General features: G+C 43.4%; 1 protein-coding gene across 1 annotated transcript in view; it reads left to right on the forward strand.

Moving 5' to 3' along the window:
- pllp (plasmolipin) overlaps positions 1 to 26,376 on the forward strand; it is a 26,681-nt gene extending 305 nt beyond the window's left edge. The window contains exons 1-4 of the mRNA XM_028809359.2: positions 1 to 12; positions 20,114 to 20,287; positions 24,217 to 24,333; positions 25,428 to 26,376. The exon at positions 1 to 12 is cut by the window's left edge and continues 305 nt beyond it. Coding sequence (XP_028665192.1) covers positions 1 to 12; positions 20,114 to 20,287; positions 24,217 to 24,333; positions 25,428 to 25,547 — 423 coding nt within the window. The 3' untranslated portion in view covers positions 25,548 to 26,376. The remainder of the gene's footprint in view (positions 13 to 20,113; positions 20,288 to 24,216; positions 24,334 to 25,427) is intronic.
- Positions 26,377 to 27,098: the final 722 nt, after the last annotated feature.

The raw sequence follows: 27,098 nt of genomic DNA on the forward strand, positions 1-27,098 counted from the left end.
ATTCTTGAAATTGTAAGTAACTGCACTACTGCACTTAGTCATGTTTGCGTGAGTTAGGGTCGCTGATCGCCCAGCTGAACCCGAGCACACTTGTATACGTTTAACGGTCAAACGCTTAAAATTTTGTGAACTGTGAAATGTCATATGCGGTGTATATATAATACAGCCTCATACAACATGTAAAATATGTAACGTTCAGTTATATGAAATGCAGCAAATAAGCAGAATCATTTTTACTGGGGCGGCACGGTGGCGCAGTGGGTAGCGCTGCTGCCTCGCAGTTGGAAGACCTGAGGACCATGTTCTCCCCGTGTCTGTGTGGGTTTCCTCCGGGCGCTCCGGTTATAACAGTAATTCATTACATTTATATAGCGCTTTTCTCAGTACTCAAAGGGCTATCCACACAGGGAGGAACCGGGAAGCGAACCCACAATCTTCCACAGTCTCCTTACTGCAAAGCAGCAGCAGCACTACCACTGCGCCACCTGTGAGGACGTTTCCTCCCACAGTCCAAAGACATGCAGGTTAGGTGGATTGGCGATTCTAAATTGGCCCTAGTGTGTGCTTGGTGTGTTTGTGTGTGTTTCCTGCGGTGGGTTGGCACCCTGCCCGGGATTGGTTCCTGCCTTGTGCCCTGTGTTGGCTGGGATCGGCTCCAGCAGACCCCCGTGATCCTGTGTTCGGATTCAGCGGGTTGGAAAATGGATGGATGGATGGATTTTTACTGGTCCAGTACTCGGCTTGAGAGAACGTCGTGCAACTTGTGTTGTTTCCAGACAGTGAAGTTTTCAGCTACGAATATCACGATGTATTTGCATGTAATCTACACCTGCCTAAAAGACGGACGCATTTTAAAAGAATTCCGGGTGTCCGCACGTCACGACCGACGACCCGCTAAGCCACCTCTCTCGCGCAGGTCCCGCAGCTAATAATCCTGTTGAACGTCTTACCTCCCACCGAGGTTACCCTTTGACGTTTGGTGGCTGATTTTTGAAAGGATTGAAGAAGGCGCTGCTCTCTAAAGTCTTTATTTACGGGATAAGATTTGTGAAGCGGGGCGGCACAGTGGCGCAGTGGGTAGCGCTGCTGCCTCGCATTTGGGAGATCTGGGGACCTGGGTTCGCTTCCCGGGTCCTCCCTGCGTGGAGTTTGCATGTTCTCCCCGTGTCTGCGTGGGTTTCCTCCCACAGTCCAAAGACATGCAGGTTAGGTGGATTGACGATTCTAAATTGGCCCTGGTGTGTGGGTGTGTTTGTGTGTGTCCTGCGGTGGGTTGGCACCCTGCCCGGGATTGGTTCCTGCCTTGTGCCCTGTGTTGGCTGGGATTGGCTCCAGCAGACCCCCGTGACCCTGTGTTCGGATTCAGCGGGTTGGAAAATGGATGGATGGATGGATTTGTGAAGCGTTTCTGATGCGCAGCACAAATTGCTAAACCAGCCGCTGCTCCACTGGCACAAATGTCCCCATAATAATCGCTGTGGATCGGCGGTTCCGCACATGAACTAAGTAATAAGAGTTTTTGTCCGCTGTCTTTTTAAGGTGATGCATTAGCCTCTATAAAAACCTGCTTGACAATGTAAATTTACTTCTTGAGATAATAAAAAAAACAATGAAATGAAATAGAATTTCAGTTTGCCGGGTTATTCAAAGATGAAATGTTTAGCGCTGCTGTCTCACACTTCTATGGGCTTGGGTCCAATTCACCGTCTCTGTGAAATGTCTTTGCATGTTTCCCATAATGTTTTTCAATAGGCATTCCAGTTTCCAAGAATACCCAAAGTTAATGCTAAACTGGCGAGTTCTTGAATGGCAATGGATACTGGCAGAAAGAAGAAGGATTGCCAGTCCATCACTGGCACCCATGCACACACACACACCCATCTATTAGGGCCAGTTTACCCAACAATCAATCTAATTGTGTATCTTTAGAATATGGAGGCAAATGAATCGCATCATGTGAACACCAGAAGAACATACAGACTCCACACATGATGAGCCTTAAGGAATTGTGTCAACTCTGAGTAAAAATAAAATTACAAAACAAAGCAATTTTAAACTAGTCAAGTCAAGTCAAGTCAAGTCAACTTTATTTATAAAGCACTTTACATACAACTAGGAGCAGAAAAGTCATTGGTTTGCCTGTAATTAAACTAATGCCACCAAGGTCACAAATTTGTCACCATCTATTCATGGTTATTTGCTATATGCAGCCTGCTACAGTACTACATAAACAAAGGTTCTTTCTGGAACCTTCACATGGATGGGTCTTCTGAGAACCAAAAGCGGTTCACCTATGGCAGGGGTGGGCAGTGTCGGTCCTGGAGGGCCGCAGTGGCTACAGGTTTTTGTTCCCACCCAGTTTCTTAATAAGAACTCAATTATTGCTGATGAAGCACGTATTGCTCAAGAGACATTTTAATGCTTCATTTTAGTGGTCTCACTTTTTAAGATTCCCACCTTTAACTGCTTATTTCAGTCTTAAATGGCTACATTTATGGGTCCTTATTAGCAATAAATAAATGCAAATGACAAAGGAGCCAGCAGGTCTCCATCTAACGTGTTTCCATGTCCACCTGTGTGGATTCATCATGCATTATTTGGTTAAATAAAACACTTAAGAGAAAGATGTGACAGACTGTAAATTATCAGTTTTAGGCTTCAAATCATTTAGATGATTTCCTTGGAAAGGACAAAATCTACGCTATAAGAACCTAACATTGCAGACTAACAAGCCATAAAATTAAATAAGGCCTGAGATTGGCAAGGATTGGTTTTTAATTATGCAATTGGGTTGGAATGAAAACCTGCAGCCACTGTGGCCCTCCAGTGCTGACATTGCCCACCCCTGACCTTTGGCATTACTTTGAAGGACCACCCTGGCACCTTTACTTTAAGAGTGTGGACGAAGAAGAATCTCTGAGTGAAACATTTGCTTTTGCATAAGCGAGGAGTATTTCTTCTTGGAGTCTTCTTTGTGCTGTGCTCACTGTTAATGAATGGCATGTGGATTAGCATGTTCAAGTAACAATTTCACTGTACGTTGTACACAACAGTAATGACCCAGTTAAACTATATTTGGTATTCACTGTGTATCCTAAAATATAATTCCCTGCCAACACTAAAACTGTATCCCAAATTCAGGTATGGGGGCATATCCCCTAATGTCTTCATTTTCAGTCTACACAGAGGTTAGGAGCACACACTGATCCAGCACATTGCAGCACCCACCACATGACAAACCACCTCAAGATCCCAGATTAGGACCTGAGTGCAGCCTCAGCACCACACTGGTTCAGATGGAATGGAACCAGTTTGAGGTTTTTTTATGGTGGCTGGAGTGCCAATTCTGCCACCAACCCCCAGGTTTGGGCCTACTTGCAGGGCTGGATGCAGATTAACGTCATACCCGGGACGGAGCAATTGCAGGTTAAGGGCCTTACTAAAGGGCACAACGAAGTAGAGTCACTTTTGGTGCTTATGGTATTCGAACCGGCAACCTTCCGATTGCCAGTGCAGATCCCTAGCCTCAGAGCCACCACATAACTTTAATTAATATGGAGAAAAAAAACTTAAAGGTAATTTTCAGACTGAAAATGAAAGAAGGTGAGAGGCGCCACATTTCAGGTGTTTGGCCTTCATCAGGTGTGCAACTAAAAAGGAAAGAGCCGATAATGTAAATAGGAAGGGAAGACGGGAACAAAGCCAGCGAAAAGGTGACAGTAGGAGTGACAAAGGCAGCCATTAGAGAAGATGAAGGAAGAGATTAAAAAGTGGACTGGCCAGGGCAGATGAAAGGAGAAAAAGTGAGAGTATGTGAGAAAAAGCTGCCATTGGAGTAGATGAAGGGAGAGATTTAAAAAGTAGCTAGTCAGTAAGAAGTGTGTGATCACAGGCTGAAAAGGAGGTTAGCTTGTTGTGGTAATCTAAGTGTCTTTGAAGTCCTGTGAAAGAACACAAACAGAGAGCTCAGTGTGGCTGTGATCAGGGGGTCTGGGGTGTCCTACTTTGTGAGATTTGTGAGGTCTTTGGTCCTACCAGCTTGAATTTGTGCCCTGAAACGGTCTTCTAGCCGTCTCCCTGTTTCACTCATGTACTGTAGATGGCTGGGCATGTAGTAAATAAGATTTTCAGAGTGGCAACAGGCCCATTGTTGACTATTGAATTTACCAGAGGGACCAGATACAGTATGAGGGTATTGTTGGTGACATGTCAGCAAGTGACGCAGCGGCTCCTGTTACAGCTTAGAGTGCCTGATGAGGAATGTGGCTCTCCTCCGTGAAGTGAGATGTGAATGAGACGTTTACGTGAGCTTAGGGTTAGATGGTCGGTGGAAGGAGATCAAGGGAGGGTTAGGAAGAAGGTTCATGTGGCTTGATTCTGTTTAGTGACCTGTGGGAGAGTCAAAGTGTTAGGATGGAATGGGAAAACCAGAGGGGTACGGGTTTCATTAGAGGGGTTCCTGTTAGAGTGGATGTTACGAGGTCTGCTGCTGTCCACAGTATGAGAAGGGTGTCCTCTGTCAGTGAAGAAACTGCTTCTGGTTGTCCTAAGGTTTACTGAAGAGGTCTTCTTCCCCATTATGTCACTAAGCTGACATTTTGTTTCTTTGATTAGGTTTATAAATGATTTAATAATCAAACTACCTTAGAAAGTTGCATTTGTTTCAAGGATTTGCATTCTGTTTGTTTAGTAAAGGTGGGTGTTTTATTAATTACGTTCAAGGACTCGTTTTCATTACTATATTGTACATACATTTCTTATATTCTAAGAGAAGTAATCCACAAAGAGATAAAATGAATCACGTGTCTTTAAATAGTTTTATTTTTTTGCTCCTAAGCGTCTTCAGAGGAAAATGATCAGACATCCAGGAATCAAAGGTAATATATAGAAAATGAGGGGTGGGGGGGATGAATAAAAAAGACTTTATGACCAACACCCTCTGAAACCCACCTCATTGATTCCCCACCACAAACCATTTGCTACATATTGCCTTTGATTCCTGGATGTCTAATGCTGTTCCTCTGATGATGACACCCGGTAGGTTAGGTTAAGATACGAGATTCATTTTCTCCCTTTGTGGATTACCAGCTACAAACATGCAAACCGTATCACAGACCTTCACTTGTGATCGATGAACTGGGCTGTAGGGTGCATCACTGACCATTGTCTCTCAACTGTGCACCATCCTTTCATTTTCTGAATCTGCTTATTCCAGTCCCAGTTTGCAGGAGTCAATCCCAGTAGTACCAGCACAAAGTCACTTTTAATTAAGTTAGGTATCTCAAATCAAGCTTCTCAGGATTCTCGACAAAGCCTCTACATAAACTTTGCTGTCTTTAATGAGATTAAGTTTAAATGCAAAGTTACCAGGTTTGTTGTTGTGCCCTCCAGCTGGTGTGCATAGAGAAAGGTTCGGCGCGACTGAGCAAACACTTCAGGTAAAGACGTGAAAGTGTCCGTCATTGAAAGACGGTGGGAGGTGTGGAATCTGATCCACCACACACCCCTCGCTAGTAGATTTTGACATCCACAGCTCTTAAACCCACTGAACGACTTCAGAAACAGAGGAGCATTATGTCTAATCATAAGGGCTTTCAATCAGAAAGCAGTGAGAAGCCAAGCAAAATGACACCTTTCACTGGCTAACTAGAAAGATTACAATATGCAAGCTTTCGAGGCTACTCAGGCCCCTTCTTCAGGCAAGATGTGTAATCATAAACCTTCTGATTAAAAGTTTAGCTGCAGCCAAAAATGTGCAGAGGATTCTAGAAATATTTTTTCAGGTGCTTTGTATACATAATACTTTGTTTTATCCATTTTTCAAATCATCCATCTATCTGTTTTGTAAGCCTGCTTATCCAGAGTAGGGATGCAGGTAACCTGAAGCCTATCCCAGCAAGCACTGAGCACAAGGCTTCCAGGACGGGGAGTGGGACGATCACAGGGTGAACACCACACACACACACACACACACACACATACACTGTGGCCAGTTCAGCATCTCCAATCCACCTAACGCACATGTCTTTGGGAGGAAACCCATCCAGACATGAGGAGGACATGCAAACTTCACACAGGACTTGAACCCTGGTCCACTTGCTGTGAGGCGGCAGTCCTACCACTGCACCACTCTTTCAGATTTTAAACCCTGTTGTGCAAATAATACCCTTTATAAACTGAGATGTGAGTTCAAGTTTCTCATCATGCGCTCATTGCACTCTGAATGTCTTACTTGCATGTTCGTCGAGGATCAACGATAGATAGATAGATAGATAGATAGATAGATAGATAGATAGATAGATAGATAGATAGATAGATACTTTATTAATCCCAAGGGGAAATTCACATACTCCAGCAGCAGCATACTGATAAAGAACAATATTAAATTAAAGAGTGATAACAATGCAGGTATACAGACAGACAATAACTTTGTATAATTTTAACGTTTACCCCCCCGGGTGGAATTGAAGAGTCGCATAGTGTGGGGGAGGAACGATCTCCTCAGTCTGTCAGTGGAGCAGGACAGTCACAGCAGTCTGTCGCTGAAGCTGCTCCTCTGTCTGGAGATGACACTGTTTAGTGGATGCAGTGGATTCTCCATGATTGACAGGAGCCTGCTGAGCGCCCGTCGCTGTCCAACTCCATGCCTACAATAGAGCCTACCTTCCTCACCAGTTTGTCCAGGCGTGAGGCATCCCTCTTCTTTATGCTGCTTCCCCAGCACACCACTGTGTAGAAGAGAGCGCTCGCCACAACCGTCTGATAGAACATCTGCAGCATCTTACACAGAGCATCAGTATTGGCAGTCCAGTCTAATTTATCATCCAGCTGCACTCCCAGGTATTTATAGGTCTGCACCCTCTGCACACAGTCACCTCTGATGATCATGGGGTCCATGAGGGGCCTGGTCCTCCTAAAATCCACCACCAGCTCCTTGGTTTTGCTGGTGTTCAGTTGTTGGTGGTTTGAGTCGCACCATTTAACAAAGTCCTTGATTAGGTTCCTATACTCCTCTTCCTGTCCACTCCTGATGCAGCCCACGATAGCAGTGTCGTCAGCGAACTTTTCACTAAGGTGAGTCATTTGTTTTTAAGAGAAGGGAATTTGAACTTTGTGATGATCTGTGAAGAAGGGCGAGGTCTTGTATTGACTTCGGTGCAAGCCCTGATTTTTTGCCCGCTGCTTACACTCGGGCCATGTCTCCTGCTGGTGGTCCCAGATGTAGCGCAGCAATTTTAACTGTGCGCTGCCTCTGTTTTGGAACTGCAGTGCAGGTGTTATTGGGCGACAAAACTCGCTGACTGTGTCTCACTGCTTAGTGGCACATCAGCACCCATTGTTTCATGGGGGTCACCAATCCCCCAAACCCCGGATCATCAATCGAGTGTCTTTAAGTTTACACGGGGGACAAATCTACAGGACTATTGAGAGCTAAACTGCTCCGTTTAAATTTAAATTGTATGCACTGAGTTAAAAGCTTATTTATTTTAGTTTGTGGTTCAAAAATAAGAAATTTGACTTCTTCATTTTCAAGTGTGATTTTACTTTTGTGGGGGGTGCAAACATAAACATTTTCTAGGGGTGCAGGGTATAGGAAAGGTTAGAAGCACTGCCTTAAGGCTTTGGTGATATAGAAATATTAGTTAATTATATAATTAATTCTAAAGAAATGCGGCTGCAAGCTAAAACAAACTGCACTCTATAATGTGAGGTATTTTAACACTTTTGATTAAAACTTTAGGGTGTTGTACCGTGTCAGCCATCATGAATGTAGTGAGAAGTCAAGGAAAATGACACCCTTTATTGGCTAACTAATAAGATTACAATATGCAAGTTTTGGAGGCAACTCAGGCCCCTTCTTCAGGCCAGACATTATCAAAAAGTTTGCATATTGTAATCGTGTTAGTTAGCCAGTAAAAGATGTCATTTTGCCTAACGTCTCACTAATTAAACCTCTCAGAACTGTAGTTCCCTTTCCCAGCGTGGAGCCATTTCATGTTGAAGGTGGTGTAGCCTTCTGCCCTCTGAAACACAAAGCTACACACTTCAAGCCCCCCCGCCGACCTGGCTTGTCACCAAACTGTACACGATGACAGTCCTTTATATGTAAATCACATCAGGGTGGCACCGTATAACATGGTGCTTAATTGCTGGTGACAAAGAAACCCAATCATCCTTATCCATGTTTACGTTTATGTCGGGAGGTTAGAGGCCATCCTGGCAGCACCGGGTACAAGGCAGCATTGGGCAGCTAAGCCATCAAGTCAAACATTTACCTTGTGGACAAAAGGATGATGGCGGCCTGTCCTTGAGAGTACCTGAGAAAAGCTGAAAAGTGCCTCTGGTATTCTCACCTATTATTACAGTTTAGAAGACGAGGAAAAAGAAAATATCATGTTTACAGATAATTCCTCTCCTCCTCCTCCTCCTGCCATTCTCTTAAGCAGCTCCAATGCTGTCCTCTTTAACAATAATACAGAAATTCATCTTTCTTTTTCCTTTGATACGTGTGGAGCAAAATAAGACAAAAAGAAATGAAGCCCCAGATCAAATCTCCCTGGTGAGAATGGGTGTTGGGTGAGCCGCCACCTCATAAAGGGCAGGAGCCAGCTTATCCTGTTGCTTGCTAAAACATTTGTTCAAGAGTTTGTTTGCTAGCCAAATATATGAGAAAATGGGGAGAGCACATCGTCACCGCCATAGGCAGAAGCACTTTGAGTAAGGAGAAAAGCACTATATACGTACATGTACATTTTATTATTATTATTCTTACACTGTTCACTGCTGTCTTAAACACGTACAAGGATCCTAGGCTCCTTTAACTGAAATGCTTCACCTATGTGGCTCTGATATATGACATAGCATTACATTTAAATGAAGCATTGGTCCTGTGTGGCACAACGTGAAGGCAGTGCCAGTCTAATCTGTGTGACCCCTGGGCAAAGCACTTAATCAGCCATATCTGACGCTGTACACATAAAGTGAATTGGAGTGCCGTTTGCTCCAAAAAGGCGCGTTGTTTGTTCAAAAGCAATATAAGTTTGTTTGAAAGGCAATATATAAAATAAAGTTTGACCGGTTGCCTAAAGGCACTCCCTTTTCTTAACCGTCACTGAGCCGCGTCCACTTTTGACTCCAAAATCAAATCTCAAAGAGGAAACTACACAACAACTCGGCTCGACACTCACCACCAGTCACTGCAGGGTTGCTTAACTGCTAAGGCCACAAAACGTCTGTTTAAACCTCCACCACCGACCAGCATATGACCTGATTGAGTAACGTAAATTGCTTGTGCTGTAAAAAAATATATAGCTCTGTCCTTGTAAAGTATTGTACAGTGTTTTATATGGCTACAGGAAGGCACTTTAAAAAATAAAGGTAGACTAATTGTTGAAAGATGGGTCATTTCCTTATTCTTTATAGGATTGTGCCCATTTAGTGCCCCCAAATCAAAGCACGAAGGAGGAACTGAACCAAAGTACTGGAAGGTGACCCACAAAGAATGGACTCTAGAAGAGTAGAAGCCGTGGCCTGCTTCTCTTTATGAGTGCAGATCCTTCGTAATGACTGGGGTGTGGACTACAGTAAATACCAGATAACTTCTATGTGACTAAGAAAGTCAAATCCAAAAGACATACAGCAGAAAAGTAAACAGTGAAAACAGTCAAACACACACACACACACACACACGTCCACCTCAGCGTGAAAATCTGATAACAAACACACGCTTGGAGCTCCGTCAAGACGGGCAGCAATTCAATGGAGAAAAAAAATAATTAAACATCATGAAAATCGACTTCCCTCGTCATCCATTATGCAGGAGTGTCCGTGTTGAATTTCAAAGTTTTTCTAGTATTTGTATCTTTTTGTGTAAAATATAATGTTGTGCCTCTTCAATCCAAAGTGTTTCAGGCAGTGAGAATTTGTTTTTTGTTATTCTTTACATTTTTTTATCCTTGAGCAAACTCTTTGAACTTTATTCTAGCAAAGGATCAAGTAACATTTCTCCACAATGCTCTTAATAATGGATGGACTAATTATAGTCTTCATTTTAAGCCCTTGGCGTCTTTGACATATTTATTGGAGCATTTACCCAGAGATTAAATGAAGCCACTTGCAAAGCTTCACCACGTCCGCTGCTAGTAACTGTTAAAGTAAAAGGACGTCTGTGTGCTATGGCTGTTATAAAGTGGCCGTGAGGTCACAGTATGCACAGTCAAAGCCTTAAGAGAAGGCGATGCTGCGTCAGTTCACCTGCATGAGAGCCTCAGTGGGAAGCTAAATTTACCATTTAGGACATATCTTGGAGCAGATTACAAACATTTCAATCAAGAACATACATAAGAAATCTGACAAAAAAACGAGAGGAGACCATTCAGTCCATCAAGCTCGCTTGTTTAGCTAAGCCGTCCCAGTATGACATCCAGACACTCCTTAAAGGTGGTCGCGGTTTCTCCTTCAGCTCCTCGTCTTGGTCGTTTATTTCAGATTCCCACAACTCTTTGCGTAAAGAAGTGCTTCCTGGCTTCAGCCCAAGATGCTCCTCCGCCCTTAATTTGCATTGGTGTCCTCAAGTATGTCCTTAACTCTTTGAGGGCGGAATATTTTGTCCAAAAAACTCTTTTTTCTGAAAAGCACACAATGCACTGGTTTCACACATAAAATCAACCTAATACGTCTGTTGCTATGCGCTGTGGCTGCTGTTGGCACCTGTTCGGCATCTCTGGCAGCAGTGGCTGCGCAGGAGTGGCTCGATGGTCAGCAGGAAGGCATGGTGGGATGGCTACCTGTCTTCGCACAGCAGGTGGGCAATGGTGGCAGGTGTAGTGAGATGCAATATGGCTTGTACCTCTTGTCATCATAAGGGGTGGTCCTCCTAGGTGAACGCTGCTGTAGGCGTATCATCTACAAGAGCATGTTCAGCACTACGTTCAGCTGGGGCCTGATAGGCTGATGCTGGTACCTTATCTTCATTTTCGATATCCATCTCCAGATCATTTGCATCAAACTCAGAGCCTGATTCAGTGATAATAAGTAAAACGTCCATGGAGTATTTTGCTTTGCAAATTTGCTTTAGTCACACCAGATGTCGATGCCATTTTAGAGGCTGTTTACTCTTTACTACTCATTCATGTGCAGGGAATCAAAGTCAAATCAACAAAGCTACATAACTTCAAGCAAAGAGAGTTGAACTAATAAAACGTAAGGGCGAGTTTTGTTGCAGTTTACAGCTGATTATCCTCCTTTACTCCTGAATTTTGATAAAAGTCAACATCAGCCCTGAAAGAGTTAAAGGTCTGCTGGATCTCCATTATTGGTGCCTTTGTAGATTTTGATGATCTGTATTAGGTCTCCATGCAGTCTCCTCTCCTCGTGACTAAACGCCTGTCTCTGTCACAGTAGGACACATCCTCAAGTCCTGCGATGCACCAGGCAGCTTCAGGTGCTGCTGTGTCTCTCTTGTAACGTGGCGACCAGAACTGCTCACAGTACTCCAGACGTGGACTCACTAGTGCATTATATACTCTGAGCATAGCATCCTGTAGTTTATTTAAAGTTTGTGCATTATAACTTAACATTTGATTTGCTTTTTTAATAGCTTCCGCACATTGCTTAGGTGATGAAAATGTTGTGTCAACGTAAACCCCCCAAATCCTTTCCAGTGGTTGTTTCCGGTAGGACAGTGTCTCCCATCTTGTATTCACAGTTGACGTCCCTTGTGCCCACATGTACCACTTTTCTACAACTGCATTTCTCAAGACTCCTGGTATTGAAGTGAGTTTGGAGGGCAATCCAAATGAAGCAAATCCTGTCGGCACAAACGTAAAGCCATTCATCAGGTCAGCCTGTCCTTCCCACCTAATTAACCGGTCAGTCAGGGACTACATAACATGTACAGAGAAATGCTTTTTAAAGCAGGTAGGCAGGCGCTAATGGATGACCTTCAGACAGGCGTAATTCTGAGGAAGAGTGAGTTAAGAGCCTGTCACATTACACGACTTTTCCAGCGATGTTCACCTGCAACGTTGGCAAGTCGGAGGTAGTCACACTAAACTCTCGCGCCTGACAGTTGGACGTATCCAGCGGCTCAGTCCAGCTCGCCCAGAACAAATCACACAGGCTTGATTTTTTTTTTGAGAGATGACAACCAAAGAATGTTCATCCAGGAGTACAACGCATACAAAGGAATAAGAAATAAGAAATGCAGGTGTTTTGGAGCTCACAAACAAAAGAAGGGCTCATCTGTGTCTGATGTCTCTTGTTTTACGCACCACAACTGAATGGAACAAAAGGGGTGAGATAGCGGCATACCTGGAAAGCCTTCGTACAGCGCTGGCTCCATCAGGCAGCACATAATCGGCCGTCACAAAAAGAGATGAGCTCAGAATCCTTTGGAAACGTGAAACTGTGTCAGAAAGTCATTACGCATTTGTCTACTTTGACATATCTCTGGCAAAGATTCGGGTCATTAGCAAACTGTCAATAGAGTAGTCGTGTAATCTGACACACTTCGGCGATGAGATCACATTTGACATGCCCTCTGACTAGAAGTCGTGTAATGTGACATCAGCTCAGAAAGAAACCGTTAATGAAGGGTGCAGATGGAGGCTTGGAGGATTTGTGTTGATTAAGACATGGCCTACAGTCAGCTCAGTGTGACAATGGAGGCATTAGACATTTCACAAACGAGAGGAGACCATCAAGCTCATTTTGATACCTATTACTTGTCCTTTTTTTAAAAGTTGTCAAGGTTTCTGTTTCATCTCACTAGTTTGTTCAAGATTTCCATGGCACTCTGTATGAAGATGTGCTTCCATGTTCTGTGCACATCCCCTTGACATCTAACGGTGTCCCAAAGGGTGTGATTAACATTTTAAATGAAAAAATCCTGAGGGATCATTTTTATCAATTCCTTTAAAAATTATAAAGACTTAAGTGAGGTCCCCACACACCCAAACAAACTTTAATCAATGAAGTTAAATGTCCCCTTTTGTCCAGGAGTGCACTTGCTTGTTCTTCTCTGAAGAAGGATGACACAACGTCCATTTTGCATTGCCTTGCGTGAGGCACGTCGGCTGACGACTCAAACAGGTTCAGTTGGTGTCAGTGAAGAAACTGAAGATGTCATGGAATGAGAAGCACAGCAAGAGGTGTTGGAGGACTGGAAAGCCTCAGCTTGTCAGATGGCTCCCAGTTTCTGCTGTTTTACACTGATGGTAGGACAGGATATGGAGGATGGGCCCACTGTCCATAGGAAGCCTGCATAGTAAGAATTCCATGTTTGAAAATATTTGAGTAGTTTGGTTTCATTTTAATTCTGAAAAATGTGTTTTTTATTAAGAATATTCTGTGAACTGAAGACCTCTACTTGTTTGTTCACACGTTTTGAGTAAGTCATGCAGTTGACTTGTTTAACTGCTGATTTCACGTTTGTCAGGTCAGACCCCAGGTTATGCTTCAACTAACCGAGCTACTCGTCTGAGACGGCCTGAAATCCAAGGGATCAACGTAGACCTCAGCATTGACATTCGCAGTGCACCATGCAGGGCGTGTGTCTCTGTTATATGCTGTTTGGTATGGGGTTTGTAAAAGCAGTGTTCGTGTTTGTTGGAATGACGACTGTAATGCATTTAATTGCTAAAAATGTTTGTGACGCGCCATCTTTTGGAATGACAGAGACATGGCAACTGAACGGACACACAGAAACTTATCCAGTTATTATGCTGGATGGCTTCTTTTTATCTTTTTTGCTCAATTTTTATTATTGTCCATTGTTTTCTATTATTTTTGATAATATTACTTTGTTCATTTATTATTTGTCTAATTATGCATGATCTGTGAATTTTATTCCATTTACTTATTATGTAGTATCGATAGATGTTTTGCCGTTCTCTTATGTTCTTAGCTTTTGTGGGTGGGGCCGCCTATCCATCACCGTTAAGGGCCCCCCCAAGTCTTATAAAGGCAGGCTGGGAGGTGCAGTGGTAGCACGTTAATGGTGCGTAGTTTGAGTTTTCACCTCACATACGATATCTACAGTTACAATGACAATAATTCTCGAATACCACAGGATATCAACAACAACAACAACAACAATTCATTTTTTATATAGCCCAAAATCACACCAGGAGTGCTGCAATGGGCTTTAATAGGCCTGTTCTTTGACAGCCCCCCAACCTTGACTCCCTAAGAGGGCAAGAAAAAAACTCCCATCATCTCCAGTCAGCAGTTAGGTACGTCAGAGCAACATTATGCGCTTTTTCACCGCAGAAACCTTTTTCAGAAACTTTTGTGGCACACCCACAGTGGAACTCCGGCCACTTGTGGTTCCTCATAGCTTCTTTGGCTCCTAATCCAGCGTTGGTACGTTTTATTCAACCAGAAACTATCGTAGGTGGGGCTTGGGTGTGATGGGTTGTGCCGATTGGTTGCCCACTTGCAGATCTTTTAGTAGTTTGGAGAGACTCTTGTGACAATGGAACTGAATACGGCAAAATGTAAAGATAACGAGGTACTGGCTTGATTAGGATTGTTTGGGGATGATGATATTCAAAAGGAATTAAAGTTGAGCCATCCATTCAAAATGATAATAATGTCATCACTTTTTGCTGAACTGGGGATGTCCTGAAAAAACTGAAACAAAATCAAATAAGATTACAAAAACGTAAAGACCATAATAGAAAAAGTTGTTTTAACAGAAAACAACTGATGGTTTTGTATGTTGGACCACCATACTCTGGAAATGCTTGTGTGAACCCCCGATTGCACCACACTGCAAACTGCATCACTGCACATACTGAGCACCTCGAAGCAGTAATCTCTGCCGTAAAGTAGCAATCGCTTCAAAGCTTTTAGGGCGAGGGTGTCCCCCATGAAGTCCCAAGCACGTTGAAGCAATAAGAGGGGGTCCCCTGTGAACTCCTGATAGCTTCGCACTTCACACCTCATCACTCTTCATAGCCACCTGTCATCTCCTCCATGAAGCTGCGATCTCTTTGAAGCCATAAGGATGTGGGAGGGTTTGAAGTGGCTCTCCATGAAGTCTCGAGTACATTGCAGTCCACACCACATCACTCTTCTTTGCATGTCACATATTTTGCATGAAGGTTACAGTTGCTGTTGTGTGGTGTGAACATAACACACAAAAGTGGCCAGGGACCACAAGTAGCCCAAGGCCTACATCATCCAGAAACGTTCCTATGGTGGGAAATCTGAAACTGAGCACTTCCTGTACAAAAAAATCTCGGTGTCACTAAGTAAGGAGAGTGACGGAATGGTGTCAGGAACTTGACATTGAGCTCAAAGCCATTCAGTGCCCGACTGTGGTCCAGCAGGTTGGAAGGGCAGAGATCCAACACCAGCTCATTTACAACAGTTACCGTTGATTTGGACCAGCATCCCCACAACACACTTGATTAGCGTGTGAAACACAAGCCCAACTCACAGCTGGACAGGAGCAGATTACTAAGTGGGCACTGAGTGTGCACAGCCAATGACAAGTAAAGCTTGTTACTTTGAGCCATCATTAGCTCCAGGGCAGCATGGTGGCACTACAGTGAGCACTGCTGCCTCACAGCTCCTGGAGTCCTGATCTCTGCGGTACAAAGTAAGTAACGTGTTACTGTAAACTATGTGTACATTTTCCGGTAATGAAGTAGTGTTACGCACTACAGTTCCTGACTTAAGTAGTATTTCATTACATGCATTGCAAAATATGTAAAAGGTCTTGAGGGGAAGAGATTGCATTTCACATAACGTTCAAGGGGGTGATTGCAGCTACCTGATCTTTACACCACAGCTGTGCACTGCTGTATGTTCACGCGGGCGTCGAGTGAGCGGTCAGACTTGTACTGGAGATGTGAGTGTTATTACAGCACTGCACGGTCGTTTGTTTTACTTTGGGATTGTATTGAGGTTGGCTTTGTCCTTATTATGAAATAAAAGATATCAAGTTCTACTTTGAATGATAACAACTTTCCAGTTTGACAATGCATTGTGTGGCAGACCCGGCTGGGACGCCTGTATAGTGGATGGGCCGGGGGGAGAGAGAGCGTCGTCAGGGCTTTATCAGCCTTTAACAGTTGCTTTAGCAGTTAGCATCATAACTACTGTTTCCAGGAAGTAAGGATGCAGTGAAAAGTCGAGCAAAATAACACCCCAAGATGGGCCTGAGCGGCCTTGAAAGCTTACATAAGCTAATCTGTTCAGTTAGCTACTAAATGGTGTCCTTTTGCTTGACTTCTCATTGTATTGTGTTAGCCATAATGGATGCAACACCCTACTACAAGTAAGCAGTAAATGAATCCCATTACAATTTGAGAGAAGTAATCATGAATTTGTAACGGACAGCCATCTTTGAGTAACTACCCCAAGGCTGCCCACTGTCTGTGTGGAGTCCCTTTGTGTCTATGCGGGTTTTTCTTTTAGTGCTCAGAATTCTTCTTCCTTGTCTCTGAGATGGGCAGGTTGTAGTAATCAGGGTCTCTAATTTGGCCCTGTGTGAGTGTCCGTGTGACTTTGTGATGGACTAGTGCTTCACCTGTGCCCACAGTTGCCTGAATCAGTTTTAAGCTCCCTGGCAACACTAAAACTAAAACTGGATTTAGCAGCTCAGGAAACGGACAGATCTTTAGTACTTGCGAGTAATGATTTGTAGAAGAGCCAAAGTTTGCCAGTTGAAAATTGCATTTTAATGACCACGGCTGGGAATTTTAAAAATACCAATCCAATTAGGATCTGCTCTCTCCAGTATTGGTAGAACATTGATCGATCATTCCCTGTTTTCTGGTCTATGTCTCTGCAGGATCCATTACTGAGTTTGATAACAGTCCATCACAGGACTGTCGCTTGCAGTCTCAGTTTGAAACGTATGCACGGACGGAGGTTGAGAAGTCACCCAAGCTGAGAATCAAACATACTGCATATCAAGCAAAGCAATCGAGTATTCGGGGAAAAACCTGGAAAGTCCACACAGAAAATGTCCATTCGACCCAAAGACCAGAGTGCCGTGAGACAGTGATGTTGCTGCTGTGATGTCACTCTTCATGGTCATTGTTTCCAGAGAAACAATACAAACTTTTAGCAGTATGTTCTCTCTTCTCGTCTCGTCTTTTTGAGTCTGTGCCATCTTAGCATCCTCTTTAATAAAACCCCTGTGTGCGTCCATGTGTCCGTGTGTGTGTGTCTTCTGGTGAAGTGTGCATGCGCGGGGCACAGTGCGATGCTTCAAAGGCCGCCTGACGCATCACACAAGACCGAGAGGGCAGGACCTATAAAATATCACGCGGCCGATCCAATCGGATTTCGGTAAATGAGGTAAGACCTAAAACATAACGCACAAAAAATCAAATTGGGTACTGAGACGCGGAGACCAGCTTCCCCAAAGAGGTGTGATTAGTGTTTGTTGCTGTGCAAGTGTTCACTCTGAGGATGTCAGATTTGCGATTAACAAACTTGGCCCGGTAAAGTGTAAAGCGTTTTCCTAAATATACGAATTTTCATGATATCACAATAGGATGACTTTTAAAAGTAGATTTATTTTCGCGCACATAAAATCCGTTGCTGGGGAGACGCCATACAAACAATAATCAGCTGCACGCTAGCACAGATTAAAATACTTGTTGGAGAGACGTATTACTGGGAGAGAAAATTAAAGGCACACAGTACAGTGACGCATATTACAGCCACATACAAGCCAGTATTACTGTAACAGAAAATAGACGGTCCTTTGCCATTTAATATAGACTGTTCCTACTAATGTTTATGTACTACTATTCTAGCGCCCGTTATTGTAACGGCTTAATGTCTAGTGTCGTAATAAAGAGCTTGGGAGACGTAAACTCACTCCTGACACCCATTTGAGTTTTTCATTGCCTGTCAGGCATCACTTTTACATACAGACTGGAAACTGGGATTACCTGAGGCAAACAATGAAAAGGAGTGTCACATTAATCATTACCATTCATAAAATGTGTCCCATTATGTGGCCGAGTTTTGGCAGTGACTCAGTATAATGATGTCATTGGCTCAAGCTTGGCTGGCTGTGACTTCCTTCAATGGTTTATTCAGTCGTCAGTTGTCGGAGAACGTCTGATGTCTAATATGGTGCTTTCTGGTTCTCCTGTGTCATTCCTCCTTGGGTTGGGCTACTACTATGTTAGTCCTCCTTAACAATCACCAGGGTTGGGATTGCGAGGCAGTAATGACAGGACTGTACCCAAAGTTATTGTCAAGTCTTAGTTACACCTGATGTTACGTTGGAGTACAGTGACCACCAGAGCACTGAGCACCCCAGTATGGTGGTAAGAGATGACGTGACCATCATACTTGTAGTCTGGTTTACACTCCATCACCATACTCACTAGGCCACACTGCCTGCCATTAATACAGTATCAAGGATCTGATAGGATCTGATTAATACTTTATCAGACCTGCTTAACTCTTTGAGGGCTGAATATATTTTCCAAAAAACTCAGTTTTCTGAAAAGCACACAAAGCAATGGTTTCACACATAAGTGAACATAAAATGTCTGTTGCTGCGTGGTGTGGCTGCTGTCAGCCCTTGTTTGGCATCTCTGGCAACAGTGGGTGCACGGGGGCAGCTTGAAGCCCAGCAGGAATGTGCAGCAGGCGAGTTGTCTTTGCGTGGCAGGTAGGCGGCAGTGGCAGTCGCAGCGTGACACAATCTGGTTTGTACCTCTTGTCATCGTAAGTGACGGTCCTCCCAGGCGAACTTTGCGCATCAGCTACACAAACTTGTCCAGCACTACGATCAGCTGGGGACCAATCACATGATGCTGGTACCTCATTTTCATTTTCGATATCCATCTCCAGGTCACTTGCATCAAAATCGGAGTCCGACAAGTCAGAGTCCGATTCAGCGATAATACACAAAACGCCATCCTCAGGGTATTTTGCTTTATGGATTCGCTTTGGTCTCTCGCCAGATGTGGATGCCATCTTAGAGGTCGTTTGCGTTTTGCTATTCATGCACGGGCAGGAAATCAAGATCAAATCTACGAAGCTAACTTTTCTTCAAGCAAAGCGAGTCAAACTAAAACGTAACGGCGAGTTTTATCACATTTTACAGCTGATTACCGTCCTCTGCCCCTGAATTTTGACAAAAGTCTGCCCTGGAAGAGAATCCAATTCATGGCCTTGGTTGGGGTGGCCAGAATCTATTCTAGCATGGGATGTGGTAGAATGTGCAGACCCCACACACACTCAACCGGGCACAAGATGTCAACCCAGAATGCTGGATTCATGAGATGACAGCGCTAACCCCTGCCCCACCCTACGCCTGAGGCTGCTTGACGTTATATGGAGCAGGCTGGCACCTACTGAACATCTGAAGGCTCACCCTGCACAGTGGAGCGCCCGAAGATCATTTGTGGAGTCTCGGTTTGACATTAAGAAGATTAGGTTAGATTAAGAGTATGGTTCAGCGGATTTTATTAGTGTGGCCCTCTACACCCTTAGCATCATTTCTAACCCCTGGGACTCTCTTCTAGTAGAGGCCAGTCTTGCTATCCTGGCAAAATGTAAGCACTGCTATACTGAGCAAATAAGCCCTTCGGTTAATAAGTCACCAATTAGCTGTAAAGCACTCAGAGGCCCCTTTTCATTGTGTTTCCTAGCCTTGCAGCATAAGAAATATTCCAAACAACAGAAGACCATTTAGTCCATTAGGCGTTTTGTCAGATAATAACTGAGCTGTGTCAATACCTCATCTGGAGTTATTCAGCAGTTATCAGTAGTTCCATTTCAGCTACGTGACTCAGGGGGTTTGTCTCAAACTGACTGACCTCCTGTTTTCTACCTTGAATATACTTCATCATTTCAGCTACTGTCTTGACTACGTTTTCACTAACTGAAAATTCAGGGACGTGAGATTTATTAATGCCTCTCAGATATTCAGTAATAAAGAGTTTCAGTTCCACACCCCTCCGTCAGTTGCTGCACATTTTCTGAGTTTGACAAGAGTTTGTTTTTGAAATGTGCCAACCAGAACTGCACAGCCAATCGTACGTGTGCCTAGATACCCACGTCAAGAGCTGCTTAGCTCGAAGGAAATGTTTTCTAACCCAACATTTCTCTGCATTTCTGATTTCAGGCTCTGGGCTTGCTGGTATGGGCTCTGATTGCAGGCTCCTGGTACACGGCGTCGCCCGGATTTGGATGGGTGATGTTTGTCAGCATCTTGCTGTGGATTTTAACTATTTTCCTCTTTGGAATCTACTTCACTGACACACAAGAAAAAGTTCCAGCTGTTCCTTGGACATTAACGGTAAGTGCCATGGGTCAAAAGGGCTCCGGGTTACCATGACTGTTCCATGGGTGGGTGCTGAGAAAGTTACTTTCACATTTATGAATTTGTACAATGAAGTGTTTACAAACAACAAATGAGGAAAGATGTGTGAGGACCTGCCAGTTTAGCCAGTGGGCATCTGTCCAGGCCAAAGGTGGCATTAGGGAGGGGTGTCTAGCTTCACTGTATATCGCTAACAGTGTGATTGTGTAATGTCCAAGTGTGTGTGTGAGGGGACGTCCCTGAACATTTATTTACCACGGTACTATACAGGGTGATCATGTGAGGTCTCCATTAAGGATTACAGTATAACCAGGGAAAGCCATCATAATGAGAACTTTGTATTTTGTTTAGCTGAAGGAGCATCTTGGCAGACTTTGCTTGTTCTTTGATGATGAATGCCATTGTAGGTGCCCCTTTCCCAGTGTTTCTAACTATAGCCAACCACAAAACAGTACTTATTCACTTTTATGATAGTAATTGTGCCCCCTTTCCGATTTATTTCATAACGATAAGCCCTTACAGGATTTTTACTCATTTCATAACAAACTGCCAATTAATTTATTTAACTGTCTGCACTACGTATGGCCACAGGTGGGCTTGGATCTCAGTAAAGGTTAAAGGAAGGAAGGATAGTCGGACCAGTAGACGAGAGAGGGATGGGATGTCAGCAGGCATGCACTCCCTCCATAATAGAAGAGCAGAGTCAGGTTCAGGTCTCTTGAGTGTTGGTAATGTTGTGGTTATCTGCACTCACCTCTTTTAACCCCACCATCCCATCCCCACCCCACACCTAATGTGTACATACGGGATTCCGGATGGTGCCAGCCAGTATATTGTTAATTACCGCTACTCTAAAAGATTTACTTTACATTTACTTACTTGGCTGACACCTTTATCCAAAGCGACCTACAACATTTAACATACAATTGATTCCATTTCTTTAGGTTTTCCGATTGAAGCACAGGGAGGTCAAGTGACCTGCTCAGTGTCAGTAGTGGGATTTGAACCCACAACCTCGGGGTCTGAAGTCCAACGCCTTAACCACTACACCACACTGCCATGAGAATCAACCAGTCACTCACAGACTGAGGTGCAAATCATCAGGTGTCCTGTGTATGAGCAGTTTGCACCTTGTCTCCTCTTTTCCAATTCCTGGCCTTTAAGAATTGTCCCATCATACATCTCATCATTCTCACACCTGTTTAATCCAATTTAGGGTCATTGGGGGGCTAGAGTATCCTAGCAACAGGAACCAGTCCATTGATGGGCCTGATCACGCACAGCCTGAAGTCACCAGTCAACCTAACCGGCACGACACTGGGGATACGAGAGGAAAATACATGAAGACATTGGGGGGACGAGACATACACACTCTGCACAGTCAAACCCAGAATGCTGTGTGCATGAATCAGCAGGACTGTACTACTGTTTTTTCATGGAATCACACCACAATCCATCCTAGTTTGGACATTGCACTGCGGTAACTGCCAGAGGTCTAGTTGCGAACATGCAACACCCTCAGAAGCAGCTCCTTTTTGCACCGAAAAATAGGGGGACCGCTATGCCTGCATGCACAGGGGCTGTCTGTAAGTGGAGCCTTTCCTGATAATGAATTTCTTACTCGGCCTCTTTCTTATGTGCATCATTGTCACTACACTCCATCCTTCTGATTATGCAAAGAGTTTGGAGGTGGAAAGGAGACAAACATTGGCGTAGATGGCAGGATATGCACCATGGGCAGGTAAAGTGTTGTGGGTGAGAAGAGAAAGCTCCTTGGACATCATCAGGAAGCTCTCCACTTGCAGCAGTTACATGCAGTCCCTGCGTACATGGGCACTGAAGGACGTGTAACGCTCATGGCGTAGAACAGGGCGCTGCTTCGAAGGGGCTTTGTCATCCAGATGTCATGGGTTTGCGATACAGCCACCATGATACCCCACAGACTTTGTTTCATATAGCACTATTCATGACACGCAAGATCAAATTGCAATACACAAGATAATGAGAGTAAAGTTTAAATATATAAACAAAGAGAGGAGAGTGCAGTTTTGACACACAGGTGGTAAAAGACGTCATAAAAAGATGAGGCAGTCATAGTACCGTGACAAAACTGAAATAAACTGAAAAAGGGAGGAACAGTCCAACATGGGTGAAGCCAACTAAAGGAGCTAAAGCAAAAGAAATTATTCTAGAAGGAGATGAAAAGGTACCTCTTTAGATTCGACTAGATAAGATATACAGCAGCAAAATCAGAATACAAAGATAACGACTAAACTAAGAGCAGAAACTTGTAATTACAATAAATGTTTGACTAAATTAACTAGTAGACTGAGTCTTCTTATACCTTCTGGCTGGAGTGGATGACAGAACGTCGGGTGGAAGTGCTGAGCTGCCAAATAGCAGCAGGCAGAGGGGATTCACCACAGGCTCCTCTTATTGCACGGTGAGAGACATGAGCCTGTGGCTAAACTTTCCCCAAAGAAGTACCCCCTGGAGGGATGGGCAGAATTAGGTCACTATCCTCTTTTTCGCCACAAGACCACAGCATACAACAAGACACTGGCTACTACAGACTGGGAAAACACTTTGGACAGTTTGCTGCACACATCAAAAGATCCGAGTCTCCTCAGAAAGTACAGTCAACTCTGAACCTTCTTACACAGTGCCATTGTGTTGGCAGGCCAGTCCAGTTTACTGTTCACATGGACCCTCGGGTACCTGTAGCTCTAAGCCACCTGCAACACCGCCCTGATGATGACTGGTCTGAGGGTCTTCTTGACATACTTAAGTCCACCACTAACTTGTCTTGTTGATATTGAGCTGCAGGTGGTTCTCCTTTATCCACAAGGCTAAGTCCTCCATCATCTTCCAGGACTCCAACTCGTCTTCATTACCAGTGCAACTTTTAATGGAGTCGTCTTGAGAGCTTCTGGAATTATTCTGAAAATCTGTTGTGTAGAGTGTGGACAATTAAAACAGCCAGGGCAGTCCCCTGAGGTGCTCCAGTATTACCCACCACCATCTCTGACACACAGCAGCACCAGAGCCTCACAAACTGCCTGTTGGTCAGGTAATCCATGATCTAAGACAGGGGTGGGCAATATCAGTCCTGGAGGGCCACAGTGGCTGCACATATTCATTCAAACCCAAAAGCAATCCTTAAAAATCTCAGGCTTTATTTAATTTTCTGGCTTGTTAGTCTGCAATGTGAGGTTCTTACAGCGTACATTTCTTCCTTTCCAATGAAATCATCCAAATGATTTGAAGTCTGAAACGGTTCATTTTCAGTCTGTCACATTTTTCTAAGAATGCATGATGAATACACACAGGTGGACATGGAAACAAGTTAGATGGAGACCTGCTGGCTTCTTTGTCATTTGCATCTCATTGCTAATAAGGAGCCATTAAAAACATTGGATGCAGCCATTTAAGACTGAAATAAGCAGTTAAGGGCGGGCAGCCTTAACAAGTGATATAAGGAGCATGATGGAACTATAATGAAGCATCAAAATGTCTCTTGAGCAATAAGTAATTCATCAGTAACAATTGACCACTGGGTTGGAACAAAAACCTGCAGCCATTGCAGCCATCCAGGACCAACATTGCCCACCCCTGATCTAAGAGACCGTGGGGGCATCAAGATGCATTGGCCTTTGCTTGTTAAACTTAATTTAAGTAAAGTTTTAAATGGAAGTACATGAAGTCAGCAGGCCTCCAAACTGTACAGAGAGAAGAGGCCAAATACAAACAGACACGTCAAAAATATAAAACAAGACAGGCATGTCATGGCATTCATCTGACAGGCTGAGAGAGCCAGATAAGGCGTGGATATGTAAGAATGTTGGATTTGATTTCCAAATTCGATCTCAGGGAATTAACAATACCTAATTTTTATTTTTTAACAGATAATGTCATTCAACGTGGCATCCACGGTGCTCTACATTACAGCTTTCATCGTGAATGCCGCCTCAGTCAAATATTCGGTGTCTTGGCAGGATTACAACAGTAAAGCAGCAGCAGCAGTAAGAAAACGTATTATTATCACATTTTACTCTGAACTTAAATGAAATGGAATGGAATGCTCTTCTTGTTAGTATGACTAAGAGGTATCCCAGCTGGCTTTCAGCATTTTATTTTGGTCTGTTCTTTTTTTTTTTATGAATATTGCTCTACTTTTCTATAGGCAGCATGAGTGCTGGTCCAGTGAAGGTGTGTGCTCATCCAGGATTTGCTCCTGCCCTTTACCTGATGTCGCTAGGTTAGATTACGAGCTCTCAAAACCCTGTAATGAACTGGTTAAGACAATGGATGTTTGAAACACGCACGGCCCATTCAGGATCAAAGCCTTATTTAGCACAGTAGACACAGAAAAAAAGTACATTGACCAAAGGGCAAAGTCCTTTGTTGCTCTTAAAACACTTTCCGATTTTTATGCTTCTTTTTAGTTGTCACTTGTTAAGATTTCCCAAATTTAATTGCTTATTTTAGTCATAAACAGCTGTATTCCCTGTTTAAATGGCTACTTACTGGTAATAAGATGTAAATGACAAAGGAACCAGCAGTTCTCCATCTAACTTATTTCCAATTTGATGAACTATCAGGTTCAATAATATATTTGGATGGAAACTGAAGAGAAAAATGCGAAGGACCGAGAATTATTCATCCACTTCGGGGCACAAATCATTTGGATGATATGCTTGAAAAGGGAAAAAATGAGGTGACGTGGCAGAATGAATACACTAACAAACCATAACATTAATAAGATCTGTTATTGGCAAAGTTTAGTTTCTAGAGCAATCGGGTTACAGCAAAAAACCTACAGCCCTCCAAGACCGACTTTGCACACCCCTGAGCTAAAGTGTCTTAGTAAAGTACTATATTATTGGAATTGATTTTTAGTGAACTATAAATGTGCCCCTGATGAATACTTACAAATAAGCAAAGACATTTTAAATGTTTTTAAAATACTATTTCCATGAATATTGCTGTCTTTTGAGATGTCATTACAAAACAGGCGACATTACTGTTAGTGAAATACAGAGAGTAGATATCACTGTATTTTTCATGAGTTTCATTTGTTGTAGTCTAATGGTTGTCTTTTTGTTTAAACCTTCAGTTCTTTGCCTGCCTAACTATGATTGCTTACGGAGCAAGTGCCTTTCTAAGTTTCTTAAACTGGAGAGGATCAGGAAGCAATGCTGCAACCAGCCAAGCAACAGGAAACAACCCAGCATAAACTACAGGAGAAATTCCATCTCTTTCAACACAAACACTATTTTATGTATATAAAAGAAGTTTCAGTTTCAAATAAACTGCATTATAAAACTTGGGAGGACAGAAGGTTCACAGAAAATGGTACAACTCCTAATCCATCACTCTGTTCATCGTTACCAATGTAAAGGACGCTCAGATCAAAACCTCTTGCTCTTCTGGAATCTACAAATACTTTTCTTCAAATCCATTTTGAAGATGACAAGCTGGCAAGTGTCCGCAAATGAACTACTGGGGTGGACTCACACAAAAGACAAGAGACAGAAAGGCTAGAAGTGATTAAGACGACCAGAGGAATGCGGTTATCCAGTGTAGGAAAGGTGCAATTTAATACTGGGAGTCATTTGATTAAGCCTTTTGTGGGACAGACTATAGAAGCAAGAGGGGAACAGGATGAGGAGGTGCTGGAGTAGGCGTGGGGCCCATGGGTACAGAATAACTGTCTTTAACTGAAAATGCTGTTGACAATGTCCAAAACTGGACACACCCGAAATCTCTGAAATTAGTGGATCTACTGGTAACTGTGATGAAAACTTCAGCTGCTTGAAATGACTACCCGAGTGAGGAGGGAGGGTGGCAATGGAGAGTTAAACGTGATTAACTAGTCTTTGAAACATGAACACAGTTTAGATTGTTTTGAAAGCAATGAGGGCCACAAAAATAGAATGCATAAGATGTGATTTTGAGGAGGACATCAAGGAATTGGCCAAAACGCTACCAAGATGCAGGCATTTCTAGAAGGTTTTGTATTTTTAATTCAATAAATTGTTATAAGACTCGATCTTTGAGCTTTCTTTTAGTCTCCTGTGTTTACTCCTGCATTTTCATGAAGTTAAGTCAATGATTAGAAATGAAGGAGCAAAGGTTTACCGGGTGGAGGGATGGATGCAGGGTCAATGGCTCTACCCTTACTGGTTTACTTGGCCACTGCAATAGCCAGCATTTCTAAAAGATTAAAACATTTGTTTGCTAAATGCTTAAAAATCACAATCTTTAATAAAGACTAGGGGGCTTCGCTCACCAACCCCCTGGCCTGCGCTACGTGCCAGCCACTTCGCATCTCTGCCACTCGCGTATGTGGATTTCACTTTCACCAAACAACAAATCTTTTAATTCTCATGGATGCGCCTCTTCATTGGGGAGAAACACTACTTTTCCCTGATGGCAACACGAATTAGATGATCTACAAGTCTCCAACTTAAAACTTTAAAGCCGATCAATAGCTACGTACTTCTGACATATCACCTATGTCCATATATTCAATCTCTTTTTGTTGTTCCGTTATTTCTCTGAGTAATAATTTCAGTTTGTTTGTGCTAGTTTCAATGCTTGAGACTTTCGAATTTTAGTACTTTCATAATCTCTGACCTGCTCTGCATGTGTATCGCGCCAATGTTTTTGAACCTCTTTACAATGTTCTACTTTGTCATCTACTCTTTGTCTTTTATTTCCGGCCCCGGCTGCGATTACAACTCTTGGCACAAAGTCTCGTCTCGCAAGACAGGAAATTATCTCT

Source organism: Erpetoichthys calabaricus, chromosome 9, assembly GCF_900747795.2.
Source record: "Erpetoichthys calabaricus chromosome 9, fErpCal1.3, whole genome shotgun sequence".
NCBI lineage: Eukaryota > Metazoa > Chordata > Cladistia > Polypteriformes > Polypteridae > Erpetoichthys > Erpetoichthys calabaricus.